Consider the following 22,791-nt stretch of genomic DNA (forward strand, 5'->3'; position numbering starts at 1 on the left):
TAATCGCTTACTACCCGTGTCAGCCACTAGAATTTTGAGCTCCATGGAACAAGTATTTCATCTCTTTTGTTCTCTGCTTTATACTCAACGCCTTGCGTGGCTGACATAGAAAAGAGGAGCAATGTATTTGTTGAATGGATGGGTGAACGAATGAATGAAAGGGAAAATGCATGTCGAAAACATGACTACAATACCGTATAACACGTTCTATATTAGGCGTGCACAGGATGACAAGAGGATTTACAGGAGCATTTAAAGCTAGGCTTGAGGGGGCTGATTTCCAGAAAGGAAATTAATCTTTTCAGATTCAGATACTTGCGTGATACTGTCCCCCACTGGCCTGCCAGTAGCTTAACAGGGATTATTCTCTGAAATATCAAGATCATGCCAATAGTAGGACGTCAAGAAGCTTGGTTAAATGAATCAAAGGCCGGCGCGGACAACGTCCTATTAGATCATCTCTGGCTAACAGCCAGAATGAATAAAAGGGATCAATCCCGGGTGCAAGCGCAGAACTGTGACTAAAGCCGGCTCCCAGCCTCCGCTTCGACGTTAGACACCCCGCTGGCCGCCGCTGGTCACGTGACCCGGGCCGCTGCAGCCTGGGCACCTGGGCCGTCCCGCGCATGCGCAGTGCCCGGGCGGCGGACCCGAGGGTGCTGACAGCTTCCGGTTTTGTTTCCCCGTCCCTGCGTGGCGAAAGCTCTTCTGGCTCCGCGGTGGCGGCTGTAGCGGCGGCGGGGGGGCGGGGGGGCAGGGCGTGGTGAGGTAAGGTGAATGCCCGAACAGGGTTCCCCGGAGCCATGGCCTGCTCCATTGTCCAGTTCTGCACCTTCCAGGACCTCCAGGCGGCCCGGGACTTCCTCTTCCCTCGTCTGCGGGAGGAGAACCCCAGCTGCACCGTGAGGAGGGACCCAGTAAGTGCCCCGCCTCGCCGCTCCCTTCCCCGCCTCCGCCCGCAGGACCTGCTTGGCTGTGTCGGGCCTCCCACCCGCTCCGCCCCTTCTACCCTGCGGCTCCTAGTTGCCCCCGCGCCTCCCTTGTTCTCTCTGCGCGGATCCCTTGCCCTCCTCGTCCTGAAGCCGCCTCCGCCCGCCCTGGCTGCGTCGTTGCTGTCTTCCCCTCGCCTAAGCCACTCCGCCCTCTGGCCCATACACTGCGTTCGTGCTTCATCTGGTCTCTACCTATCCCACTTCCCACGCCCAACTCCTACTTGTCTCTCCTCCATTCTTCCCCCCCTCCAGCCTGTTAACACTGCCTGCTCCGCGATCGCATCCTCCTCCCCATTCCTTGCCAGCTGTCAGCGCTCTAGCCTCGTTTTTCCTCAACCCTACGCTCCTCTATGCCTGGGACTGTGGCCTTCTGCTACCTCCCCTCCCGAAAGGGTTTATCATCGCCCACACTCTCCCTTCTTCCCTCCCCTTTCCTCCCATTCAGATTTAGAGAATAAGTGATTGACAAGTGAGAGACTACTAAGGTGGCGAGTAGGCGGCTCTCAACTAAGGAAAATAACCTGTCGGGGAGCGAGAATCCGCATCAGGAACTAAAATTACAGTAGCATGGCCGTGAAAAGTTAATTTGCTTTATTGAGATGAGAAACCGTCCGCCTGTTATTATCATAAAACAGTGTGACTTGTCCACGTAGTTTGTTCTGGTTTATTGGCTACTGCATAGTTCCTCAGAATTTCCTACATTTCTCCTATTGAAACGGTGTGTTTTTTGTGTTTGATTTCTTCGCATTTCCGCTCTACTACAAAGCCATATGTCCAAAGCACATTTGGCTTTGCAGCGTAGTGCTTTTACTTTGTGCTCTACTGGAATGGTGATGAAAGGCCCACTAACTAACCTCCTCCCCTTTTTTAAAATTTAGAAGATATCAAATCAAACCTACTTATGAATATTTACTCTGTGCGAGTCAATAGTGCTGTAGATCAAATAAGGTTGGTAGTCTCTGCCATCTACGAGCTTATAATTTGCTGGGACAAATAAATTAACCCCTTGTTACTTTATATATATCTCAGTATAGCGTGATTATATATATATGGCGCTAGGGGATACTTCCTTGGATTGGAGGTACTTAGGCCTACCTTTGAAGTAGTAGTTAGATGAATAAGGGAGAGGTAATAGCATATGCAGAGGAAGGGAGGCCTGAAATGGCATGATATTTAGAGAGCTAAGAAAGGCTGAATGGCTGAAGAGGAGAATATGAGGGAAAGGATTGCGGGGGTGAGCTGTAAAGGTAATAAGGAGCTTGATCCCAAGCCTTCTGAAAGGAGTGGGATGCATCTGAAAGACATTAAGCAGAGGAATGACGTGGTCAGATTGTACTTAATGTAATCAACAAAGTTTTGAATACCTGTTTTGTGCTTTGACAGCAGTGTGGAGGAGAGATAGGAAGCAGGGAAATTGGTTGGGAGGCAACTCCAATAATCCATGCAGAAGTGATGCGAGCTGGAACTAAAGTAGCTTCAGCAGGACTTGAGAGCAGGAGCTAGATTAGAAAGATATTAAGGAGGTAGAGTCTACAGGACCTAATGAAAATCCGGTGCTAGGGGTTGTAGCTGGTGAGGGAGAGGGAGTGCAGGATGCCTTTGGCTTTTGGCTCGGGCAAGGGTTTCTCATGAAGGGGAATGAAGGAAATAGGTTTTGGACCTTTTTCATCTTAAATGTTTGCCGTTTGTCCAGTTTTAAATGTATGCAGTGAGTCCAGTAGAACAGGTCTAAAACTTAGTAAGTATCCCTGGCCCAGAGGCATTAATTTGGGAGTTACCAGCAAAACGTGTCAGTCAGTCTCAAGGGTTATGAGTATAGTGAAATGAATGCAGGACTGAAGATGTAACCGTAGAGGAGCACTGAAGTTTAAGGGTCAAATAGAGATTAATGGGAAGAAGACTGAGAACGAGAAGAAACCCAGGTGAGAGTAATGCCCCAGAATTGAGAGAGGATTTGATGAAGGGAAGAGTGGTCAGCAGTTGCAAATGCAGCATAGGTCAGCTCGGATAAGAATGGAAAAGGCCTCAATGGCTTTGGGAAGGTGGAGGTGACTGGGACCTTAGGACAGCTTCAGTGGAAGGGTTGGGGGCAGAAAGCATATTTACCAGATATTGAGGAGTTAAAAAGTGAAGCTGCCTATTTCAAGGAGCCAGGTTGTGAAGGATGGTGAACACAGGACTGTAGACAGGGGATGTAGAGCATGGACACATTTTCTCTATCCCATTCCCACTGCCCTGGTCCAGGCCACCATCTTCCTCTCCACCTGGGCAATGGCACTAGTCTTCTTTTAACAGATTTTCCTGCTTCTACTCTTGGTTTCCTTTCTTTCTTTCTTTTTTTTTTCTCTATATATAATAGTTTGCATCTACTAATCCCTAACTCCCAGTCCTTTCCTTCCCCACTGCCCCCCATGACAACCACAAGTCTATTCTCTATAAGTCTGTTTTTGTTTTGTAGATATGTTCATTTGTGTCATATTTTAGATTCCACATATAAGTGATATCATGTGGTATTTGTCCTTCTCTTTCTGACTTACTTCACTTAGTATGATAATTTCTAGGCCCATCCATGTTGCTGCAAATGGCATTATTTCATTCTTTTTAATGGCTGAGTAATATTCCATTGTATATATAAATACATACCACATCTTCTTTATCCATTTATCTGTCAGTAGACATTTAGATTGTTTCCATGTCTTGGCTATTGTAGGTAGTGCTGCTATGAACATAGGGGTGCATATATCTTTTCAAATTATAGTTTTGTCTGGGTAAATGCCCAGGAGTGGGATTGCTGGATCATATGGCAACTCTATGTTTAGTTTTTTGAGGAACCTCCATACTGTTTTCCATAGTGGCTGCCCCAATTTACATTCCCACCAACAGTGTAGGAGGGTTTCTTTTTCTCCACACCCTCTCCAGCATTTATTATTTGTAGACTTTTTAATGGTTTCTTGTAATTTGTGGACATTTTAATGGTTTCTTGTAGTTAGTTCCCAAAAGCAGTCAGAGTGAACTTTTAAAGACAACATAATCATAACAGTCCTCTCTCTGTAACCCTCTGTGTCTTTCAGTTGCACTTAATATAAAATCCAAAGTTTCACAAATGGCTTACAAGGCCCTTGAGGCCCTGCTTCCTGCCACTTCTTGCACCTCATACTCTTCTCTCCTCATTTCTTACGCTTCATACACACTTTTTGGTTGTTAAACCAGTCAAGCCCATTCGTGCCTGAGGCCTTTGTCCTTGCTCTTGTCCCTGCGTTGGATATTCTGTGCAGATCCTTGCGTGCTCGGTGCATCTTGTTCAAGTCTCAACATCTTAGGGAGGCCCTTTCTGACCATCCAATCTAAAACAGTCACCCCTACTCCCTTGTTCTCATTTGTTACTCAAAATCATTTCATCTTGTTTATTTTTCATCACCAAGTCTATACTGTCCAGTATGGTAGTCTCTAGCCAGAACTAGCTGTTGAAATGTGGCAAGTGCTACTGAGGAACTGAATTTTTAATTTTAGTTAGTTTTAATTAATTTAAATTTAAATAGTCAGATATGGCTAGTGGCTACCACATTGTATGGCACATTTATAAATGCTAAAATTTAGATACCAACAGATTGAATACTTGTCCAAGGTCACACAATGAAGGGTAGCCTTAGGATGAACTTGATCCAGGCATTTGGGAATATAATCATACCCCAAACATTTAGATTAATTTATAATATGCTTATGGGTTTGCAAATATGATTTAATTTATTACCCTTTAAATAAAATTCTTAGGCATATGTGTGTTGGTATTACTGTGGCTACCAGCGATTCAAGTAGAAAAAAAATGGAGAAAGAACCTCTTAACCGGTGAGCCCCTTTGCCAAATCTGTATTTTACAGTTAGAATGGTGCTTTAATTCAGAAATGAAAATCAGAAAAATAGCTTGTCCTATTGTAGATGGTTTACTTGGAATTCTTGAAATGACTGGGACTACAGATTTCAGTACTCACTCCAGGCCATCTTTTACAAAACATCAGGCTTTGTGAAGCTCATCGTTAAGAAAACCTGAACCTAAACTTTTGTGAGGGTGAAAATTTAGAGTAAAAATGAAGTTATGGTGGTGTTTGGCTTTGCTTTTCTTCACTTTATTTATTAGTGTTGTAAATGATTACTTTATTGGGCAGTAGAAATCATGAGATCATTTTATTTAGCTTATATAGTTTTAATTTCTTATACTAGCTCATCTCTAGAGGATATATAAGGCAACTGATAATTTTGAAGACTTATCTATTTGTTTAATAATTTTTTAATTTTAATATGGATAGCTGCCATTGACATAGTGATACCTAGTACCTGGGCAGCCAGATCTCAATACTACTCTTCTGTATTTGAATTGTCAGAGAATAACAGTATGACTTTACGTTACTTTGTATCATCAATTATAAAATGAGACTGTCTTCTATTGCTTTAAAAGCGGTCTTGAACCCTACTATTTCTCAGTGTTTACATTAGTGATAAATATTTATAATTGGTTCTACTCAATCTAGTGCTATCTATTTAGACATAAAATTTGGTCTCATACTTTGAAAATTTGGAGATGGGCAATAGTATGTGTCCCCACCTGGCCTACAGTGACATAATTTCCAGGGAGATTGGATTTCTATACCAGAGCCGTCTGATATTTATAATTGAGTTAGGTGAAAGAAAGGAGAGAAGGAAGGAAGGAAAGAAAGAAAGACATGTACAGAGAGGGAGAATCAAAATATTTGGAGGTAATTTAAGTATAATATTGTGGATCTATTAATTTACCTAATAGTAAAATAATTTTCTGTTGCCATACTAATGAGGTAGAGCAGGTTTCCCTCTTGCCTCTTTTATCAGAAAGATAGAAGAAGGTAAAGCATACAGAGGATTACCTTGGAGTCATCAATTAAAGTCACGTTTTTGTCCAATCACTGAGAAAAGTATGCTTTTTAGGATAACCTAAAATCATGGAATCACTTTGGGATATTATAAATGGTGTAAAGTACCCACTTTTTTATACTGAGTGAAAATGCTTTCTTTTGTTTGTGACCACAGTGGGGAGAGAAAAGTAATCTGAAAGTAGAATATTTATAGGAATTTCAGAAAATTTATAGAGGTATTGGATTTCATTAGCTATTTAAAATTGGAAGAGGATCCTAGAGATAAATTTTTGTCCATGACAAAAGTGACACATGAACAGTCTAATTCCTTTATTCAGCTAATATTTATTGAGCACCTACTGTGTACAAAGTAGTCTTAAAGGTAAATAAAATAGGTCCCTCTCCTCAAGGAGCGTTCAGCCAGTAAATGAGTGTTAGAGGTGTTATGCTATAATTTGACACATGATAGCTGGAGAATGAAGGAGTGTTGGTTCACGCTGTTTAGGGGACTTAGGAAAGTTTTCACAGAGGAACTGATATTTTCACCATGTCTTAATAGTTGTCCATCAGGTGGAGAGAAAATGGTCAGGCAAGGGATGTGAAACAGCACGGGGTTCAGAAAGATGCAGATAGTAAATTTTGGTGGAAAGTGGGATATGGTGGGATAAAGCTGGAGAGATTGGCAGAGAAGTTTAGATTTTACGCAGTAGCAAGGAAGTAAGACTACCTTGGGGATTACAGGGAAATTTGCTAAAGTTTACTTGGGAACAGATAGTTTTAAGTAGGTCAGCTTCCAGATGCACCTATATAAGTGCCAACTTTCCCACCGTACCTTCTCCTGTTTACTAAACAAAGGCTCACCTCTCACACATTTCAAATATTATTATAGTAAGTTGCTTCCAAGGCATTTTAAAAAACCTCCCCTTTAAGGCACTGTAAACTCCCCCATCCATCAACAAGAGACTTCCAAATAATTTTTGCTATTTATGTTTAATAATTATTTGTCAACATTTGTGATAATGTATGTTGTTTTTCTCAGTTATCTGCTAATAACAATTGCAATAAGTCAAGTAAAAAAAACTTAATAATTAGAGCCTTAGATCCCAAGAAAACTGCTTTTTCTCAGTTCTTATCTGTTTTTGCAGAGAAATTTTTAGACTGATGATACATATCTGTATTATATTAGAATAGCATTCTGTGGAGGAAGTGAATGGAAATAAGAATTCAAGGAGAAAAAAGGACTTATAAAATTACTCTTAGAGAAGATAATCATATTTTTTAAATGGGTGTTTGTGGGTAGTATTTCCCAGTAGTATTTAGAATCCACTGAATAAATTTAAAAGGATGATATAAATCTATATTGAAACATCCATGTTTAATATATCAGAAATTACATTTTTTGTGCAAGGGATCCATATTATTGAAAACTCTTTTGGGGTGTATATAATCAAAAAGTTTGAAGACATTCTTCTATAGGCCTGTCCTTCCCAATCTTTTTTTTTTTTTTTATCATAGCATGCATAAAAAGTGAGACCTAGGCCCTGAATAGTGAAAACAATTTTGAAGAAGGAGGAAAAAGTTGGAGTACTTCTACTTCCTAATTTCAAAACATATTGCAAAGCTACAGTAATCAAAAATGTGTGGTACTGGCATAAAGACAGACAACTAGGATAATGGAATAGAGAGCTCAGAAATAAGCCCTTGTGTATATGATCAGATGATTTTTGACAAAGTTTGAGGACCACTCAATAGAGAAAGGACAGTCTCTTCAACAAATCGTGTTGGGAAAACTGCATATCCAAATACAAAAGAATGATTTTGGACCTTTATCTTATACCACATTCAAAAATTACCAAAAAAATGGATTAAAGACCTAAATATAAGACCTAAAACTATAAAACTGTTAGAAGAAAACATAGGGGGAAAACTTCATGACATTGGACTTGGCAGTGAGTTTTTGGATATAACACCAAGAGCCCAGGCAACAAAAGCAAAAATAGACAAATGAGACTATATCAAACTTTAAGACTTTGTGAATCAAAGGCTGCAATCAACAAAGTGAAAAGACAGCCTACAGAATGGGAGAAAATATTTGTAAATCATATCTGATAAAAGATTAGTATCCACAGTATATCAATACAAAGAACTCCTACAGCCCAACAACAATAAATAACTCAAGTGAAAACTGAGCAAAAGACTGGAATAGACATTTTTCCAAAGATGTTATAGAAATGGCCAGTAAGCATATGAAAAGATACTCAATATCACTAATCATGAGAATCACCAGCTTGGCTACTATTAAACAAAAACAAAACAAACAAACAAAAACAACAGAAAATAACAAGTGTTGTCAAGGATATGGAGAAATTGGAACTCTGTACACTGTTGGTAGGATTGTTAAATGGTACAACTGCTATGGAAAACAGTATGGAGTTTCCTCCAAAAATAAAAAAAATAGAATTACTATATGAGCCATCCCATTTATGGGTATGTATCCAAAAGAATTGAAAATAGTGTCTAGAAGAGATATTTGCATACCCATGATCATAGAGGGACGTTCATAAAAGACAAAGAGTAGAAGCAACCCAAATGCCCATCAATGGATGAATGGAATGGGGTATTTACATACAATGGAAAATTATTCAGCCATTAAAAAGAAGGAAATCATATCACGTGCTACAGCACGAATGACCTTGAGGACGTTATGATATGTGAAATATTCGCCAGTCAAAACCCATAAATGCATGGTTCCATTTATATGAGTTATCTAAAGTAGTTAAAATCACGGAAACAGGAAGTAGAATGGTGGTTACTAGGAACTAGGGAGAGGGTGAAAAGGGGTCTTGTTTAATGGGTTTTACAGTCTCAGATTTGCAAGATGGAAAAGTTCTAGAGATCTGTTTTATAACAGTGTGAATATACTTAACATTACTGAACTGTACACTTAAAAATTGTTACAATGATAATTTTTATGTTATGTGTTTTTAACATAATAAAAATATATAAATTAGTATGGTAGTAAAGAAATGGGTCATAAAATGTAAAACAAAGCTGTTCATGGTGGGAGGTGACCTGCTAGAGGTTCCAGGAGTCCCAGGCCCTACTTGACTGTCCTGAGAGCTGAGAGGATCAATATCTTGGCTCACCTGTAACCCATTTGCAGTTTACTGGGAATCTCTGCTATAGGCAGAGGGTAACCATTGGTGGTTTTAAGCAAAAGTATAGCATTTCAAGATTTGAGTTGCAGAGAAATGGATTTGGGGGCTCTGAAAAAGGTTGGGTAGTTCAAAGCTAGAGGTAGGTGACCATTTGGGAGATGTTCATACAAGTCCAGATCAGGGCCTTCAGAAGTAAAGACAGGACTAAGGTAGTAGCAGTGGTGATAGAGTTTGAAACTTGCTAGCTATAGCAGTGGCAACCTATGCAAAGAATTTGAGCCGAGAAACAGGATAACCAGGTTAATATTTTAAACACATTCCTTTGTCGGCAAAGAAGAGAATGAATGGGAATGGTGGGTGAAAGTGGAAATAGAATGACTAGTTGGGTGACCTTTGCAGTATCTCCCAAAAGGGGAGATAATCTTTTCCTTAGCTTGGTATTCTTCAGATGTTACTTAATGGTCTACACAGTGACAATCCTGGAACTATAAGATAGCAAGTATTTTTGAGTGACTACTATGCTAATATCATTTGGGACTTTTGAGACCCTAAATGAACTTTCCTCATGAGAGGGAATCCTTGCAACTCTACGGTGTCTGCCATGCCATATTCCTCCTTTGAAAAGAAGACCAGAAACAGTCCCTTGAACACAGATCACTTTTCTTTGTATCATGTGAGCATAAGTCTCACATATAAATTCCTCAGAAGAGAGAATCTCAGGTCAGGAGAGAGATAATTACCCATGATCACATTGCCTCTTTTTATTTTTTTTAAGTATATAAAATCAGACGTATAAGCAACCTTCTGGCTACTCACATCCCACATTCCAAATGTTAAAACTTTAGTATTATGCTGTCCAGTATAGTAGCCACTAGCCACATGTGGCTATTTAAATTTAAGTGTAAATTAATAGAAATTAAATAAAAATTCAGTTCCTCAGTCATACTAGTTACATTTCAGTGGCCACATATACCTACCTAGTGGCTAACTAATTGGACAGCACAGATAAAGAACACCTCCAGCATTACAGGAGGTTCTATTATAAAGTGCTACCTTAGTGAGACTCTTCCAGACTTTCTGCTGAGACAATAAACACACACATACTGCTTGGGTATTTTATTTATCTATTTTAAATTTTATATCGTGGACTCATTCTTGTAAAATGTATATGCTGGAACTTTTTTGGTTTACTTAATGTCAACATCTTTTCAAGCTGTATATATAACTCTATAGCATTTTTTCCCTATGTCTGTACAGTATTCCAATGAAGACTCTACCAGGTTTTAGTTAACCATTCCCCTATCAATGAACATTTAGATTATTTCCAATATTTTTGCTATAAGAAAATGCTCCAGTAAGCATCCTTATATATGCTTTTACCCATGATGCTAATATTTCTGTATGTAAATTTCTGGGATTGGAATTGCTGAATAATAGAAATTCGCATTTTAATTGTTGATCATAGTTGCCCAGTTACTCTCAAAATTGGTCAGATTCATTCCTATCCATGGTAGACAGAAGTGCCCATTCACACATTTACTTGTCATCTTTCTGTGTTATCAGTCTTTTTGATTTTTGCTCTTCTGATAAATGAAATGTGGTTCTTGTGTGATACTAAGATAATTATCAGACTTTATCTGTATTTTTTTTTTTAAGCAGCAAGTAATAGCAAAATTAAGCTGGTATTGCAAGAATTTAGCTTAAATATAAGGAAAGTTTTCTCACAGGGACAATAAGTGAATATTAGACTGTTCTAATAGAGGAAGGAAGGAAGGAAGATACTGAATTGGTTTTAGAATATGCAGAAATTAGCTTTGGTGAGCAGTGTTTATGTACCTCCATCCTCATTTACATTCCCTCACATTATTTTCTGCTGCTTTGGATATAATAAATCAACACATAATTATGAAGTGGTAGGAAAGAATTATATAAGTTCTATCTAATATATGTAATATATTATTGCCTTTAGTGACTTCCTTTGAAAAATAAAATGAAAAATAAAATAGGGCATACTAAATTTCTTCAAGTCTACAGATTCGTTTTGTTTTGTTTTGTTGTTGCTTTTGTCAAGATAGGTCTAAAGATTTCTTAGGTTTTTGAGCAAAGGAAGCATGTTTAGTTTTTAAACTTTAGAGGAGGAGGATACACTCTATTTCTGCTTAAAAATATTTTCAGTTCTGTCCTTTTGTGATTTGATTATCAGAACATTCTTCTTCTGTGATATAGGAGGCCACTTATTTGACAACAGGAGTCATTAGAATTCCAGAACTGGAAGGGACCTTAGAGACCTAGTCCGATTTAATCATGGTGTTTTGAAAGAAACTCCTTCTTATTGAAAATGGGATGGCCTCGTCATTTTAGATTGCTGCATATTTTTATGTGCTGAAAGGAATATGCTAATTTGAAATTTATATTCCCATTTCCATTTCCTTAGAAATAGAAAAAGATTAATAATTCTGAGGCATAGGAAATTAAGCAGCTTCTCTGTTCTTTAGTCCTTTTTTTGGCTTTGTATTGCTATGTGATGCTTTCTGTGCCTTGGCCAAGAAGAGCCAACTAAAATTGTTGCATCCCCTGAATTATTTACAAGTCATAGGTTCGAGAGGTTTGTGCTCTTTATAGAAACAAGTACATTATCTTTGTTTTTTTCTTGTCTTAGAAGAATGGAAATGGATTTGCTTCAGCGCTAATAAGATCTTTTCTTAGACCGTGGAGATTCAGTTTTCCTTTTCCTAACGTCGAAGGATTTCAGTTTCTCATTTACTTTTTGATCTTGACATACTCATATTGGAAAAAGCAAATACTGTCAAATTAATTGCCCACTTCTAGAATTCAGTTTCCTTTCTAGCTTCAAGTTCTTGTTAAATGAAAAACCAATACTCAGTTTATGAGGACAGACTGTTCAGAAGCAAATCAGAATAATGTATATTTTAAATTAAATAGACCTACGGAAAGCAGCAGTTGAATTTCTCATTTAAGCTTTTGTTGGTAGAATAATTCATTCGTTGGAAATGTCCCTAAAAAAGACATCTATAATTTTTTGATGATTGAATTACAGTGTTTTCTCTATAGTTTGAAGGTTTTAGTGACTATAATTTGTCAAGTGAGAAACTGAACAGTTTTTTAATACTAGTATAATCTACACTTCTCCTCAGGGAAAAAATTCTCTCCAGAGGGAGTTGTAGTTACATTTTGCTAATATATTTTAAAGTCATTGGTTTTATTCATTCAGGCAAAACATTTAACTTGATAAGGGTAAGAACAAGAGTTTATGTTTATGTTACCAATTATTCTAGACAGTTCAAAATAGTCCTCTTCAGTGATAGGTATAAAAAAATGTTAAGGATTGAAAAGTCAAGTTACTAATCAATGAAGAGGTAGTTGCTTTTTGTTACTGTTACTTGTAACTTCATCTTCCTTTTTTTATTTCTCTATATATCATGTCAGTTGGTTGGAGATCAGCTTAGGAATTTTATTTATATAGAGAGCAAGTATGATTCAAGGTGTGGTATGAAATAAAAGTGAAAGGTAATTTCAGCAGATGAGGTCGACTAACAAAATAATCTAAACTGGCAAACTTCTTGAAAGACTTAAATTGAATCCTCAGTGCAATCCTTGATTATCTGTGAATTTTAAGGAAAAATGGTTAAGAATGTGAAAAGAATAGAGTTTAAAGGAAACTCACCCCTCAAGAACGGTTTACTCCCCCCTCCCCCCCAAAAAAGTTACAGATTCAAAACTAAGCAGAAATGTCTCTTGGACTTGGAAATGCCATTTTTTTTTTCCAGTAAGTTGTACAGGAAATGAGGTGGGAAAGCCCAGTTAAAACATGAACCTTTGAAATATTTTGCTTATAGCTGATGCTGTCCTGATGTAATATAGTCGTAAAATGACTGCTTTAGGAGCAAACATCTGGCACATGAGTCATAGCACTAAAGTAACAAGACTAGGGAAGCATTCTCATGATCTATTTTTAGATGTCTCCAATAGGCAATTTTAGCTGATTTTAGTATAACCTGTTTTATTCACTATTGGCAAAAAGAATATTTGCATAATAGAATACAGACAGAATTCAAGAATGATGTGGGTGTTCTTTTCTCTCTGTTTTTTTCTTTGCCTTTAAAATGGTATGGTAATTTATTTGGGGACTCAGTGTTCTTTGTAATTATTTTTTTCTAGCCTACTAAAAAATTAGGTTGAGAGTCATACTTAATTGAATGAATGTGTTGGTTTTCCTTTATTGATGCAGGATCTTTTTTTTTTTAATTTATTTTATTTTTTTAAATTATTATTATTTTAATTTATTTTGGCTGTGCCGGGTCTTCGTTTCTGTGCGAGGGCTTTCTCTAGTTGTGGCAAGTGGGGGCCACTCTTGATCACGGTGTGCGGGCCTCTCACTATCGCGGCCTCTCTTGTTGCGGAGCACAGGCTCCAGACGCGCAGGCTCAGTAGTTGTGGCTCACGGCCTTAGTTGCTCTGCGGCATGTGGGATCCTCCCAGACCAGGGCTCGAACCCGTGTCCCCTGCATTAGCAGGCAGATTCTCAACCACTGCGCCACTAGGGAAGCCCCAATGCAGAATCCTTTTTAAGTGATGGTACACTGTTGTTTTGAAATGTTGAAATATACATTGTGTATGTGTGTGTGTTTATGAAATATAAAGATCCATTAATCCATATCAGGCCAACTATTTTGAACTGTATTTCTAGAGGAACTTTTTTTACATAGTCAAATTCTGCCACTTAGACTTGAATTGGAACAAAAATACTCTATTTTTCCTATTCTTAATCAAAACTAAAGCTAAGAATTGTTTTTTAATTTTTTTCTTACTAACTAAAATTGAATGGAACAGAGAATTATCAAAATAAATATATTTATAATTTTATATAGAAAGCTTATGTGAAAGATGGTTTTGATCTGGGGATATAAAGTCTGAGTATATAAAATTTATAAAAAATAAAGTGTTTTTGTATTTCTTTGGAAATGTAAAAGGTTTAGAATCAGCATCTGGTCACTAATTTAAATCTTGATGCTTTGATCCCTATAAAGGAATATATGGGGAAACATTTGGGTGAGAAGGTCATTTTATTTATAGTCTAAATGGATATAAATATTTACTACATACTTATAGTGTTCTTGAAGATACTTATGTATGTGTGTGTGTAAGAGTTTGCACGCACACACAATATACATATTCCCTGTCCTCCAAGGCTTAATGGTTAATTGTATCGACAAGATGTACATTTATGATAAACAAGTTAACAGTGCAATAAATGACCCAACGCAGTTTATAATTAAGTTCTGAAAGAAAAATATAATCAAATGCTATGGTTTCACAAGATCATTGGTGGGTTCAAGAAAACGTCATGAGGAATTAATCCGAGTCCTGAAGAAGAAGTTAGATTTGGAGAGGTGGAGACAAATGGGAATGCATTTTAGTTGACAAATATGGGATAGGCAGAGGCAGAGAGTATGAATGAGGAATGAGGGTGCTGTATTTGGAGAGTAATCACTTTAACAGCCATTAAGGGTGTATATGTGCCAAGCACAGTTATTAACTCCATTTTGCTAAAGAGGAAGCTGAGAGGGAAGAGATTAAATCGCCCAAGGACATATGACTCTTCAGGGGTAAAGCTGGATATCAAACCATGCAACATGGTATCAGAGACCTAATAGTTGTTCTAGACTTGTGCTGTCTCAGACTGTAGCCAAGAGCCACATGTGCAGTGGAGCACTTGAAACACGTCTGGTCCAAACTGAGATGTGCTCTAAGTGTAAAATACATGTCAGATCTTGAAGTCTTAGGATCAAAGAAAACAATGTAAAATATCTCATGAATAACTTAATATTGATTACATATTGAAATAATATTTTGGCTATATCATATTAAATAAAATGTATTATTAAAATTAATTTCACCTGTTTCTGCTTTTAAACTATGGCTACTAGTCAGTTTAAAATGGCATGTGTGGCTTGCATTTTATATTTATTGTACTGCTGCTAAGGACTGCCCACCAGTGAGTGAAGAGTCTAACTGAAGTGAAAGAATAGAAACAAGGGTGAGGGCAGGCAAAGGAAAAAGGAGATTAGATTGGCATTGAAATTTATCCTTGAAGCTAGAGTTCCTCAGAGCGTGATCCGTGGACAATCTGCCTCAAGTTTTCAGAATGGGGTCAACCCTGAAACTTCAGTCATCCCTAATTCATTATTTTAGTCTCTTCCTTGCAGACATTTTAAGGCTACCTAGAGAGGGGAATCTGCAGAAGAGACTGTAACTCTGGTTTTACAAAGACAATGAACATGGATGCCATTTTCTTAATATTCTGATCAATGTTGCTGAATTGGACTTCAGCAAAATAAAGGATACAGGCAGTTGATGACAGTGTCATTTAAAGAATTGCTTTCTGGAGATTGGATGGTTGCTACTTATTTATTTAATATATGGAGGGGGAAAAAACGCTTAAAATTACCCCATAACTTATAGCCTAGCCTTTGACTGAAGTGATTGCCACTTGGCTCGTTAGGTGAACTAGGTGAATGCCAATACCAATGTGATTTGGCGATTTGTGGGGTCTTTGGAATGTTTACATTGGACCCTGACCACCCTAAAGAAGTTGTACGTCCTGGTATCCATACGCTATAGTACATTTTGTTAAGCTGACTTACCTCTTAAGTCATACCAGAGCTTGGCACTTTCAAATTACCCTGGCCGATAGGAGATTTTGATCTGTTTATTCTAAGAGACAATCATAATTGGATAACAAAAAGTAAATTAGTTTTATTTCTTCATGAGTACATAGAAATTTATAGATCTTAAGGTTTTAACAGTAGATGTTCCGTATTGACAAACAGTGCATAGTTCTCAAATGATAGACACGTTGCTGTGATCATCCACAACCTTGATCCATGATCAGTTAAAATACACCGATGATGATGTAGATTGAAGAATACCATCCCTCATAGAACTGAATAAAATTCAGGACTGCCTGAATAAAATTCTGTACATGAACGGCAACTTTATCAGACATTCAGCAGGTATTTTTTCAGTATAAACTTTTTTTTTTTTTAAGAATGTGTTTGATCTGCTTGCATATTTTGAGGGCATAAGAAATAACCTTGGTAAAGTGCTGAGATTTTGACACTTTTTAACAGTCGACAATAATAGCTGTCAAATAGCAGCCTGCAAAACAGTATCAAATGATTTTCCACATAAGTCAGGAGGCTGCAAAATTTTTAGCACTGGCACTGGGTAGAAATAGCCACAAGGGTAGTACCAAATCTGCAGATATTTCCGTTTTTGTCTTTTTTTAATGTTTCCCATTTTTAGGTTGACTAGAATTTGGAATGCATTTTCTTACAGGATTATAAATAGAATTCTAGACCAGCCTTCAGAAACATCTTTAACCTATCTGAGTCAGTTCTGTTTCACCTTCCTTTGACCTCTGTTTGTACTGTGACCTCTTTGGGAAATGTATTCCTGTGATAGTGGGAGATGCCTGATTAAATTTTCTTTGTCTTGTTAATAGGGATTCCCCAGTCAGAGGCATTGAGGTATGGGTAAACTGTCACGAACACAAGTATTTTGTAAAAAGAAGGTATTTCTCAAGGTCTTTCTCTTCCCGATTGGATTGTTTTGAATTGCGCTGTAAGGAGATAACTGGGTCTCTGCAGGGGCAGGAAATCCAAATTCCTGCTGTCTTCTGTCGATCCTATGAGTCATTTGTGAATTGAGTCAGGTACTTTTTATACCAATATGGAAGAGAAATAACACATTTTTCATAGTTTTCTTTTGTACAGCATTCAACAAGGTTATGTGCACAAACTAAGCTCTTTGAAGGCTTATTTGCTTTTGTATCTCCAGCACTTAATTAGCACAGGGCCCAACACAGAAGAGATGCTATGCTGTGTTTGTTGAATGAATGAATGAGTGAATGAATGAATAAATAAATGAGTAGCTGATCTTTATGAAGTACTTTAAATGCTGCATGGTCTCCCAAAGATTTGTGGTAATTTGATAAATAATTTTATAGCAATTTTAACATTGAATTGTGGACCTTAGAGTGATAAGCTTTATGAGGTCTTTGCTTCTCTTACGAGAGAGAGCATTTTCTAGACGCGTATAAATGGGATGGCCTAGTTGCCATCAGCCCACAATAAGACAGTTGTTTTTGGTGCAGTGGAAAAATTAGCAGAATAAAGAGATTGCCTAACGGAATTAGATTGCCGAAGAACAAACTGTAACTTTCCAAGTTACAAAAAAAATTTACGGGTCTGAATATCAAGGGACTACTTCCCTTTTAAAATAATAAATATCTTGCTTTTGACCTTATTTGCAAGCCCCACTGTTTCCTAATCTTATCCTTCTTTATAAGCCGTAGGAGTAAGTATAGCAGAATACTTGCTAGCTTGGGCTTTGGAATTCAGGCAGACCTGAGTCTGAATTCTGCCACTTAATCCTCTGTCATCTCGGTAGAGTTACGTAGACGAGGTAATCCGTATTTCTCATTGTAAAAAGGGGGTGATAAAAGATCCTTGTCATGCTTATGTGAATTAATGTCTATAAAGCCTTGAAGCATATAGAAATGCTGAATAATGTTAGTTGCTATGTGATAACCCCTATCTGAAAATGGCATATTTTTGCCTCTGCCTTTGAAAAGTTCCTAGCCACTTTTTAAAGACTTAGTTGAAGATGCCTCCTCACTGTATTTTTTCATCTCTGTCACTACCTCATCTGAGTTCCCATAGTATTCGATTACAGCACTCACCATGGCTGTTACATGTTTGTGTCTCTCCTACACTAGATCACAAACTCTTTAAAGAAAAGGAGTTCATATGTTTGTATTTTTCTGTGTTTCTCCTACAGGGTTTGGCACATGGTATTTAACAGAACATTTGTTAAATTGTTTTGTTTTGTTTTGTTTTTGTGGTACGCGGGCCTTCCTTCCTACTGTCAGCATCCTGGATAAAAGGTTCAGTCCCATCTTTTAAGTTGATTCTTCCCCCAGAATTTTGAAGCTGATTGGTTTAAATACAGTATTTTATTTATATTTTGTAGTATTTTGATAGCTAAATCCTGATGACTAGCATTGAGAGCTTATTATGTGTCAGGCACTGAGGCCTTTCGTGTGCCGTCTGGTTTAAACTCTCACAGCAACCCCACTAGGTACTGTCGTTTTCCATGATGTTATGGTAAGAGAGCTAAAAAACTTAGAGATACAGGGTAACTTGCTCCAGGTCGCAGAGCTGGTAATTGCTGGGTCCAGGCTGTGAACCTAGGTCATCTGATTCTGGGGCCTATAATAAGGCAACTGCCTGCTCTTTTCACATTTTGGGGGAACTTTTTTTTTTTAATTTAATTGGAGGTAATACATATAAAGTATACTGTTTGTTTCAGAGTAGTTCCTTTAAAAATTATAGTTTTATTCTCTTCCGATATGATGTGAGATAAATTCAAAGATAATTATATAAAAATGAGTAACACGAGCATTGTAAGGGATCATACCGTCCACATCAATTTTGGGATTTTTAATTCCCCGTTGCAGTGTTGGTTGAACATCTTATTTTAATCCAAGAGAGCGTTCTCACATATAAGAAATCACAGAGTATCAGGAAAAGGTGGTGAATAGTAGACCTATCTGGTTTCAAAATTCAGTTTTCTTTATCTTTGATACCTTGCCTTATTAAAACACTTTTAAAGATATCTGTGTGGAATTTTAGGTATGTTTTTGGTCATTGTGTATATTTAACTTGTCTGATGTCTTAAGTAACAAATATTTGTCATTTTAAGATTCTTTTAAAGTCACGTTTGCAGTTTGATCTAAATGTAAATAAACTCGATGTCCAGTATCTTAAGGTCCAAATAACCTGCACACTTTTACATACATTTGGAAATTCAGGTCAAATGTTTCCCGGTTGTTATTACATAGAGCAAAATCTTGATCTAGTATAGTTTACCATTGTGTTCTTCCTTAATATGAACATTATATTTATATAATACTTATTATATATCAGGGGTTGATTCTATTATGTTTACAGGAAATGTTTTTAAAATATTTTCAGCTCTATATTTCATGTAAGCACTTTTCATCTTTTTCAAAATAGGTAAATCAAACTGGGAAGATGATGGTTGGGGAGCATGGGAAGAAACAGAGCCCCAAGAACCTGTAAGTCTTTGTAAACATGTGCGTGCTTTTTGATAGCGGCATTTTCCTTTTGTAATGATGGTGACATATTTCAGTGTTAGGTTAACATTTTAAAATCAGGCAGGCCTGGTGTAAAGCTTTGTGAATTTGAAGTTTAGCCTGCATGTGATCAGAAACTGCACTATCTGATTTCTGGTTTTTGAAGCTCACCTTGGCTGCTTTGTGGAATAGGTTGCCTCTCCTACTCATAAAGGTCATGTGTTGGTTTATTTTACAGTATTTCATTTTGATGTTCCACTGTTTCAGCTGATTCTGGGTGACGCAGACAATGACAGCCTAGTTAGAATGTGTAAGTGTTATCAGGCCTCCTTTAAATCTGACCTGTAAAGTATGTTGTCTTCTCTTTATTGGCAAGGAGATCCTAAATCTGGGGATGACGTATCTTAACTGTTTCAGTTAAAAGCTGAAGTATGCTTCTGCTCATTCTGAAAACACATGAAATTACTTACATGTGGAATATTTTTTCATTCGGATAAAATTTGAATATTTACAAGTGGCCCTCAGGGATGAGGGAGGCTTGTTGTTCTCTTTGTCTTGAAGATTTGCCCACACTGTGGATTTGGCAAATGCGGCCAGTGAAACAGTATTGTTAGGCCTCGTTGACAACAATTCTGGGTGTAGCAATCATTCCTAACTGTTTGAACCCTTTACCCTGTCACAATCTTTTGTACATGGTGAGGGTATTTGGAAGACAACAAAAGTGGGCCAGGACAGTGGGGTTCAGAGGTTATTCAGATGTTAAAGTCACCCTGCAGTGTTTAAGAGAGCTTCTTTGAATTTGGATCCTGTCCTCAAAACAAGAGGACATCTTTGCCAAGGGAGCCTGTTTGGTGGGTGAGAACATAAATGGCACTGTGGCCAGGGAAAAGGGTATGACCTCTGCCTTACACTGCAGCATCATCCAGAACTTTCCATGTATAAGATCATTATGAAGTTTGGCTGAGAAACATGTTTTATACCAGGACTATTAGAAAGTTTACTAAGCTGAGGCAAAAGATTTCTGTTATTTCTGCTACCAGCTATGGTGATGAACAAGTCCAAAGGCACAGCCAGCTCCAGAGGCATGGCAAGAATCAGAGTTAACTTTTGGCAGATGTGTGAAACGCAGAAGTACACGCCCTAGTCAAGGTTAATAGGTGTAGCTACCTAGTCGGCAGGGAGAGGGAACTTCAACTCTCTCTTGTCATGGACAGACAGCAAACTCAAAACCTGCCTTCCTTCAGAGTCCACCTGGCGGGCCTTGGCCACATTAAAGATGAGAGAGACCAGGACTGGAAAAAGCAGACTGTCATAAAGTCAGTTTATGTTTCTGTCAGGGTGCTGTAACTGTCAAAACAATGATAGGCTTCTCTATCAATTGCCATAGGGTGGTGGTTACTGTGACCAGCAGAAGAAAGTAGGCTTTCATTCTTCATTAGTCTGGCGTTAGAGACATGTTGTGTTCTGGTCCGTTTAGGTGGGCTGCAGTGGTGTGTCGGTGAACCACAGAGAAGGGTACCTAAGAGGAAAGTGCAGTAGCCACTGCCACCGAATGCCGACCTGAAGGCCACCTCGCTGCTGCTGAGTCCAGCAGACAACTATGAAAACTTTAGGGTGCTTTTTATCTCCAGAAGTCTGTCAGCTCTTTGAGAGTAGTTTCTTATTTTTATGGCAGAAGAGACTAAAGGGCTTTTGTAATCATAGAGATTTAGTACCAGGGGTCTGGATAAGGCTTTTCTAAGGAAGGAGAAAGCCTCTTTAATTTCGATTCTGGGGTGTCAGCTGTAATGAGGGCTTAGGGAAGAAAGCATATTCTAGTATCTGTTATCAGCAGTAGCCAGCCACGTCCAAGAAAGCAAGCGTCTGTGACACTGGTAGGCTTTGGAACTTTAAGGATGGCTTCTCTTATAGAAAAGGACAAATGTCCTTCTCTTATAGATATTTCGTACCTGTGTTAGTCTCCTTGGCTGCCATAACAGAATACCACAGACTGGGTGGCTTGAACAACAGAAATTTATTTTCTCACCGTCCTGGAAGCTGGAAGCCTAAGATCAAGGTGCCATCAGGGTTGGTTTCTGGTGAGACTCCTCTTCCTGGCTTGCAGGTGGCTGCATTCTTGCTGTGTCCTCACCTGGCCTTTCCCCTGTGCATGAAGACAGAGAGCCGGTTCTGGTGTCCCTTCCTATTCTTAGAATGATACCAGTCTATCAGAGGGCTGTGCCCTTATGACCTCTTTTAACCCTAATTAACCTCCCTAAAGGCCCCATCTTCAGATACAGTCACATTGGGGGGGTTAGGGTTTCGACATGTGAAGTTTGGGTGCAGGATACAATTCAGTCCATAACAGTGCCCCAAATAATGGATCCATGTCAGGCGTAACTTTTATGTGTACAAGTGCAATGAATAAGGTTAAGGAATTCCTCCTTGCCCGTGAGTAAATACACAAAAGGATTGAAAGGCAAACAGAATAGGCTTTCAAGACGGAAGAAAAGGCAAAACAAAGATCTTCCTCTGTACTGTATTTTAAGCTGACATCATGACAAAGGGGACCTGGCTGGGGGAAATGGGAAAAGAAGGTAGTTGTACTACAACGTCTACCTATTAATGATCCTATAACAAATAGTAAACAGAATTTTTTACAGTGTTGTAAGGGGCTTTTAGTTGGGGTTACAATTTTTTTGCTTTGGGAAAGAAGTGGTGTGTTGCTCAGCCTCATGCTATAATGGGAATCCGGCGGTTTGGGAAGAAGCTTGATAGGGTTTAATTTAATTTTAACTGGCAAGGCAGATTTAATGAGCTTTCCTTCGTTGCTGTATTAAGACCAAAGGGTTGGAAGTATAGAATCAAGGATTTGTTTGACGGCGATTTCTGGAACAGGAAGCACAGAAGGTCCTGGGTTAAGGTCCTCAGTTAAGGTAGGCAGCATGGAAATTTTCCACCTAAGAGACACCTTAGGAATGTGTTCCATCTGTTTTACAGAAGGTGACATAATGTAGTTTACGGAGGCACTAATGATTTAGCAGATTAACAGGGAATGCAAAAAGCGTGCTGGTCAGATAGAGGCCCCAGAGAAATGTTTGTTTACAGGCTGAGAAATAAGAGACAGCATGACCTGATTAGAGCATTAGAGCATTAATAATCTGGGGTAATGCTGGAAAATATTTTGCCTTATTTTAGTGTCCTTAGACTGTGGTGCCATCTACCACGCAAGAGACGTAAGCAGTGGATTGGCCAGAGGCAGAAGGAGAGCACCCACATTACGCTAAGGATGGCGCCCGAGGCCCTCCTCCTGTGAGGAGATGGTGGCCGCAGAGGGTCTCTTTCTTCAGGTGGGCTCTCATCAGGACTTTGGACCTTGGACTATTAGAAACACTCATTTTGCCAGTGACTTTCCATGTTAACACAAGCCGGGTTTAGCCTAGTGCTTCTCAACTGGGGGTGATTTTGCCCCTTAGGGGGCATTTGGCAATGTCTGGAGACATTTTTGTTTGTCACAACTTGGGGGAAGGCACATCTAAGTGGGTAGAGGCCAGGGAGGGATGCTGTGAAGCGTCTTACAATGCACAGGACAGCCCTTC

The 22,791-nt window shown here is 38.5% G+C and overlaps 1 protein-coding gene across 1 annotated transcript in view; it reads left to right on the top strand.

Annotated features, from left to right (window-relative positions):
• The first annotated feature begins 626 nt into the window (after positions 1-626).
• RAB3GAP2 (RAB3 GTPase activating non-catalytic protein subunit 2) overlaps positions 627-22,791 on the top strand; it is an 87,810-nt gene continuing 65,645 nt past the window's right edge. The window contains exons 1-3 of the mRNA XM_032609943.1: positions 627-728; positions 773-917; positions 19,134-19,195. Of these exons, the coding sequence (XP_032465834.1) occupies positions 627-728; positions 773-917; positions 19,134-19,195 (309 nt within the window). The remainder of the gene's footprint in view (positions 729-772; positions 918-19,133; positions 19,196-22,791) is intronic.

Source organism: Phocoena sinus, chromosome 1 (genome assembly GCF_008692025.1).
Source record: "Phocoena sinus isolate mPhoSin1 chromosome 1, mPhoSin1.pri, whole genome shotgun sequence".
NCBI classification, from domain to species: domain Eukaryota; kingdom Metazoa; phylum Chordata; class Mammalia; order Artiodactyla; family Phocoenidae; genus Phocoena; species Phocoena sinus.